General features: G+C 38.1%; 1 protein-coding gene across 1 annotated transcript in view; it reads left to right on the plus strand.

The window, feature by feature from the left end:
• Positions 1–1353, plus strand: part of MMP27 (matrix metallopeptidase 27) — a 23382-nt gene extending 22029 nt beyond the window's left edge. The window contains exon 10 of the mRNA XM_007946010.1: positions 1121–1353. Coding sequence (XP_007944201.1) covers positions 1121–1353 — 233 coding nt within the window. The remainder of the gene's footprint in view (positions 1–1120) is intronic.
• The last annotated feature ends 5980 nt before the right edge of the window (positions 1354–7333 follow it).

The raw sequence follows: 7333 nt of genomic DNA on the forward strand, positions 1-7333 counted from the left end.
TTTTGGTATTTTCACGCAAATTCTTCTGCTAGTTGGGGTTTAGTCCAAATCTGCATCCTTTCCTTCAAGGCTCAGGGGTCCAAGATTATCTTCTGTGTCTATGTTAATTGGTTTCCCTTTTCTTTGTTGAAGAGGGTCTGTGCAATCCTTCTGCCTAGTCCGCCATCTTGCCCCGCCTCCTTATTATTTAATTCTAATGCACACAGTCCTGGTAGTTTATTTTCTAAGACATTGGTGTAGACCATGAGGTAATCAGTAGTCTAAAATGTTTTTGAGTGACACAATCTTTAATTCCAAAGAAATTGAACACAGAATCTCAAAACCTAGAACAAAAGCAAAAGCTCTACTAAAATGGGGATGTAGGGTCCAAGACCAAACCCACAGGGCCTTCTCTTGGGTCCCTCACTGAGGTACTTTGTTGAAACCTAGTTTGAGAATCTCACATAGTCTTTCTAGAAAAATAGCAAGTTTCTTGCAACTTATGCTTCACACTTGACTTTCTCCTCAGGGAAATAAAAATAATAGTAGAATGTGTGCCTTAAGCACTGTCTTCTTTTAAGAACTATCTAAATGGTATTAAATTGACAACAGCAACTGGAAAGATTTGAAAAGAAACCTACAAGAATGTTAGTTAATATTAATGGGGAAGAGCAATTCAGAAAAGGAGAGACAGAATGGTTGCACAGCTCAAAGAATGTAATCAATGTCACCGAATTATATACGTTCAAATGGTTGACTAGGCATATGTTCTACTGTGTATATTCTCAGCAATAACAAATAAAATATTTTAAAAAGAAAACAAATGGAGCAGTTCTACTCTGCACATGTCATGAGTTGGAATTGACATGATAGCAATTAGTTCAACTGGTTAACCAGAATACTCATCTAACAGCTAATTGATGAAGATGCTTTGAAATAGACTATCTTGATTGCTCAATAAATAAAATAAAATAATAGGATTCCCCATGTAATAGCAGTAAGTAAAATATATTTACAGAATTTTACTGATTTCTTTGTTCTCCATAATGTACAATTATTTTATTCTGTCTTCATAAGATAAAAAAGTATGGAGCCATTGTATAATTGTGAAAGATCACTAATCATGATTCTCTCTCTTTAGGATTCTTCTATTTCTCCCGTGGATCAAAGCAATTTGAATATGACCCTAAGGCAAAGAATATTACCCGAATGATGAAAACCAATACTTGGTTTCAATGTAAAAAGCCATTAAACTCATCATCTGATTTTAGTTTCAACAAGGAAAGAGTGTATTCAGGCGGCATGAAGATGTCGCATCCTAAAAGTTTAAACTTGTTTATTTTCACTATTGTTCAAATACTGAACAAAATATAAAGTTAGCAATAGAGTTACATATTTCAAACAAATTACAAGAGTTTTTTGAATCTGAACTTTGCTTCAAAATAGACTAAAACTATTCTTTAACCTAAAATTGCCAGTACTAGTCTGAATATCTATTGAATAAACATTCTACAGCCACTTTAAATTGTCTGGCTCTTTTAACAGAAAACTATTATGTCTAAATAAAATTTCTCACTGTATTTTAAGCCTACTCATGCATTTATGGACTAGAGAAATAATACTCGTGCCTTATAAAAACTAAATACTGAAGACATTTATTAAAATAATTTTCACCACTTTGTTTTGCAAGTTGAACTTGATTCCAATGAGGTGATAGATTGAGTAGCTGTCAACTGCTATAGAAAAAGCACAGAAAATCTCACAACTGCCTACAGCTGGTTTTCCCCTACATGTTTTCCTTAAGTTTGGTGCAGGGCTTTGAACTAGTTCCTATCTCATAACTCAGTTAGACCCCTTGCTGAGAATTTGTATTCAGATATACTGAATCAGAAATTACATTTTAACAAGATTCCCAAGTGATTCTTATAGACTCCCAAGTGATCTTAGCAGGAAGGTCAAACACTGCGTTAGTGTTCTCAGATTCCTGAAAGTAAAAAGGTATGTAAGAGTTATTTCATACTTAGAAACAGAAAGTAAATTTAAAAAGCACAACTTAGTACTTAGCACGTAGTGTTGTTGTTGTTGTTATGTGCCATCAAGTTGGACCCAACTCATAGCAACCCCTTCTTGGGTTTCTGAGGCAGTATCACTACAGAAGTAGATTGCCCAACCTTCCTTCTGAGGAGTGGCTGGTGGGTTTGAACCGCCAGCTTCCTAGTTAGCAGTCAAGTGCCTTAGGCACTACGCTACCAGAGCTCCTGGCGTGTAGTAGACAGCAAAAAACAACAACATGATTGCTAACCAGAAGGCTGGCGGTTCAAACCCACCAGCCACTCCTTGGAAGAAAGATGGGGCAATCTACTTCTGGAGTGTTACTACCTCAGAAACCCAAGGAGGGGTTGCTGTGAGTCGGATCTGACTCTATGGCAGTGAGTTTTTTTTTGTTGTTGTTTACACTTGGCTTTAAGTAGGATTATTTTCACCTCCTTCAACACCCTCCTGCAAGCAATTGAGGGAAAAACCTGAAACTGAGTATGAGACATTTTTATTCTTAATGTCCTTTAGATAATCTACCTCCAGAAATATCTCCATGGCTACTTTTCTCCAGACTTCAGCCTAATGTTCCTCTGTCTTACTACCTTTCTTCTTTACCCTCTATGAGGAACCCAAGTCCTATTTATTTAGTTATTATTATTTTTAATGTACAGCAGTTAAGCTATATCTCTATTGTCTCTTTTCAACATGTTGTTAGGGCTGGCCCTTCCTTGGAAGAGCAGCTTATCCAGGTTGTTTAGTTTTGTTTTGTTTTCCCTAAAGAAGAATGTCAAAATTCTTTCACCTGGCTTCATAAAGAAGATATTCTAATTTTTATTTGCTAGCTTGGAGGCTGGGTAAGAGTATGTGCTTATGGCCCAGTTCCTCCACTTATCAGATATAGAATCTTGGGCAAGTTACTTAATCTCCCTGTTCCTCAGTTTCCCCATTTGAGAAATAAAGATGGAAAAAGATCCCAACTCATAGAGTTGTTCAGAGAGCTAGGTAAATTGGTCATAGAACACTTGGAATCAGTATTTGAAGCATAGTATAGACTGGTCAATCTACTTCTGTAGAGATACTGTCTCAGAAACCCAAGGAGGGGTCACTATGAGTTGGAACTGACTCAACGACAGTGAGTTTGGTTTTTCTGGATTTTTTTATAGTGAGCTATCATTATACAGTGAAACCTGTGAGAACTGGAACTCAATGAGACAGCTTTGTTTTCCCAGGGCTCACAAGTTTTCTGCCTTTGACAGGGTACAATATTACCACTTTTCTATCATTCTCTATTAGTGGATAATACTTGAGTTTCCTTCTCTGACAGATTTCTGCCTTACACTAGTTATGGCTTTCACAGTTTTTCTTGTAAGTAGGCAAGTTAAGCTATTTATCCAAAATTACAAATAACAGAAAATAGTAGAAGGTGAGCCCAGACTTGCTGCCCCTTTTTACTTCTTAGCTCTGCCATAAGTTCTATAACAAATTGCCTGCATTAAACTGCGTGGTCCAAATACTACGAGTAATTTCTGTTTGGCTGGTTGGCACTTGACTAATACAATGGGTAAAGAAATAGAGTGTCAAATGTGGGGTGTTCTGGTATGAGTTACAAAGGTTCTCAGTGATGACCTGAGACCTAAATCTGAAGGAAGTGAGCAAACAAGCCACATCTATGGTAAAGAGTGCTCCAGGGAGATGGACAGGGAGTACAAAGGCCCAGAAGTGGAATGTGCTGGGCTTTATTGGGGTGTACTGAAGAGAATCCTATGGCTGGAGAAAAATTGGGACAAGGGTATAATGAGGGGGGAGAAGATGAAATTGAAAAAGGGCCAGTGGACCAAACTATATAAGGTCTTATCGGTCATTATACTGACTTTTATTCTAGAGATTTGAAGCAGAGAAACAACATTATTTGACTTGCATTTTAAAAGAATCACCCCAAATGCTCTGAGGACAATAAGCAAATGGGTAGATATGCTAGGAGGTGTTATGGACTGAATTTTTCCCCAAAAAATATGTGTCAACTGGCTATGCCGTGATTCTCAGTAGTTTGGCAGTTATGTAATAATGTAGTTGGCAGTTAAATGATATAATCATCCCCCATGATGTGATCTGATAACATTACCCTTCATTTGTGATGTGTTGTAAATCCTAGCCTCTATAATGCTAATAAGGAGCTCTGGTGGCATAGTGCCTAAGGCATCTGACTGCTAACCAGAAGGCTGGTAGTTCAAACCTACCAGCCACTCCTTGGAGAAAGATTGGGCAACCTACTTCTATAGTGATATCACATTGGAAACCCAAGGAGGGGTTGCTATGAGTTGGATCTGACTCCACAGCAGTGAGTTTGGGTTTTTGGTTTTATAATGCTAATAAGGTAGGATTAGAGGCACGATACAATCTACAGGATTAAGATGTATCTTGAGTCAATCTCTTTTGAGATATAGAAGAGATTTTACAAGGGAGCGGAGATCAAGGGTTCTAACTACCACCAAGAAAGAAGAGCTGGGAGCAGAACATGTCTTTTGGACCTGGCAACCCTGCCCTGGGAACTTCTTAGACCCAAGTGAAGATTGATGCCAAGACACATGAGGATCTCCAAGGAGTGCCAGGCTTAAAAATGCTGAAAAGAGACAAGAACGTTCCTCCAGAGCCGACAGAGAAAGTCTTCCCTTAGAGCCAGTGTTCTGAATTCAGCTCTGGTAGTGTAGTGCCTAAGGCACTTGCCTGCTAACCAGAAGGTTGGCGGTTCAAGCCCACCAGCCACTTGTCAGAAGGAAGGTTGGGCAATCTACTATCCATAGTGATTCTGCCTTGGAAACCCAAGGAGTTACTATGAGTCGGGGCTGACTCGACAACACATAACAACAACAAACTGTGAGAGAATAAATTTCTGTTTTGTGAAAACCATCCACTTGTGGTATTTCTCTACTTCCATAGTGATACTGCCTCCGAAACCCAAGGAGGGGTCGCTATGGGTCAGGTCAGACTCGACTGTACATAACAACAACACAACAACAACAGAGTTTGGTTTGGTTTTTTTAAAAGAACTAAGACAGAAGGCTGTTGCAACAATCCAGGCAGTAAATGGTGGTGGTAGCAGTGAGAAATTGTTAGAGTGTGGGTCTGTTTTGAAGGTAGACCAAAAAAACCAAAATCACTGCCATCAAGTCAGATTTGACTCATAGCGACCCCTCCTTGGGTTTCCAGGGCGGTATCTCTATGGAAGTACATTGCCCAATCTTCCTTCCAAGGAGTGGCTGATAGATTTCAACTGCCAGCCTTCTGGTTAGCAGTCAAATGCCTTAGGCACTATGTCACCAGAGATGACAGAATTTGCTAATGGATTGGATATGTGGTGTGAAACAAAGAGAGAAATCAAAGATAATTTTTTGTTCTAAACAACTGGAAGAACGGAGTGTCCATTCACAGAGTGGTAAATTCTGTAACCAGCAGATGGTTTGCCGTTACATTTCTAAATAAATAACTCATATCTTTCCACCTCCAAGTAAGTTTCACTTCAAAGAAATTTCTCAAATGTTGACAAGAATGTGGAGAAATTAGAACCTTCATCACTTGCTGGTAGGAATATAAAATGGTGTAGCAGTTTGGAAAATGTTTGGCACTTCTTCAAGGAGATACCATATTACTTAGCAATTCCAAAACAATGTAAAACATGTTCACATAAATCTTTGTTTCCAAATTTTTATGTCAGTGTTATTTATAAAACCCAAAAAGTGGAAACAACTCAATGTCCATCAACTGCTGAATGGATAAACAAAATGTGGTATATTAATTCAATGGAATATTATTTAACCATGAAAAGAAATGAAATACTGATACATATGCAACGTGGATGGACCTGGAAACAATTATGCTAACTGAAATAAGCCAGACATAAAAGATTGCATTGTGTATGATCCTATTTATATGAAATGGCCAGAATAGGCAAATCCATAGAGATTTGTGGTTTCCAGGAGCTGGAGGAAGGAGTTCATCAGGAATGACTGTTAATAAGCACAGGTTTTCTTTATGGAATGATGAAAGTGTTCTGGAATTTGATAGTAGATGATAATCACACAATGTTGTGAATACATTAAAATCACTGAATTGTACACATTGAAAGTGTGAATTTTTTGCTTGTGTGGAATGAAAATAAGAGTTAAAATAATAAGTAAATAACATAAATTGTTTTTAAGAAAGAAGGCAAAATTTCCTGCAACAATCAACATTTTCTTTTTTACTTAAGTTCTGTAGTTCATTACTTAGTATTTTATTAAAGAGGAGGAATGCATTTTCCCCCTGCCGGTTTTCATGAGGAGAGATTATTTTTAAGTGCATTTCTCCTGGACTCTCTCTACTCATGGAGAAATGGAATCTGGAAAAAACAACTGCTTGGCAATGAATAAGAATGTGTACTCAAGAATGTGTAACCTCTATTAAAATAAAAGCAAAGAGATTTATTGAAGGTTCAAAATAGTTCATAAAATGAAATCAAGTGTTCCAAAATGGTGGCATAACAGACATAGCTATGAGGTAAAATCAAGGACTAAAGGTACAATACAACATTCTGATTGAAAGTTGTAAGATCCGGAAGCTGAAGGCAGGACAACTCAAAGCAAAGGCTTTATAGTGATTGGTTGGAAGCGCAAGTGTGGGTTATTTGGATTGGTTAATTAAACATATGACTAAGGGGGTGGTTTACACAGTAGTCACAAAGTAATTAATTTGCTCTGTAAACTTTCACCCAAATCACAATAAAAATGAAAAAAAAAATTTCCTGGGGGTTCCTCAGAGGATTTCTGATAAGGATTTAAGTCATGAACCTCCCTTAAGAACATTCTTGCTATATCTTTAGTTTAATCACAGTTATAAGAGAAATAAGCAAAAGCTAAGACAGTTTCAGAGCTCAGATCAGAGTCCATCATTCTGATACAAGTCAAGCACCTCAGTTTTGGAACTCTAACACATGTTCAACACAACTCAGCTCAACCTTCTTTCTTTCCTCTCCTCTGAGAAAGAGAAGGCCTGCCTCAGTCCAGGGCTGCTGATCACTGAGTGGCTAAAAATGACTGATTGTAGAGTTTATTTAGGCAAGCCCACTTGGTTAACAGACTTACAACCACATCCTCCAGCCTGACTTCCAGACAGCCAGAATTGGGCACATAAAGTTTGAGAAGCCAGTCTTTTGCTAGCTCCTGTTTTGGCTCCTATTTCCCCTTGGTGAGACCTCTCTTTTCTCCTATCTAGTCTGCCCCAGGCCCAGCCCCAGACCCATTTCTACCTGTTGGTGGTTCCAAAGATTTTAGGATTCTGGCAA

Source organism: Orycteropus afer, unplaced genomic scaffold, assembly GCF_000298275.1.
Source record: "Orycteropus afer afer isolate SDZICR_OR568_19922 unplaced genomic scaffold, OryAfe1.0 scaffold00147, whole genome shotgun sequence".
NCBI classification, from domain to species: Eukaryota; Metazoa; Chordata; class Mammalia; order Tubulidentata; family Orycteropodidae; genus Orycteropus; species Orycteropus afer.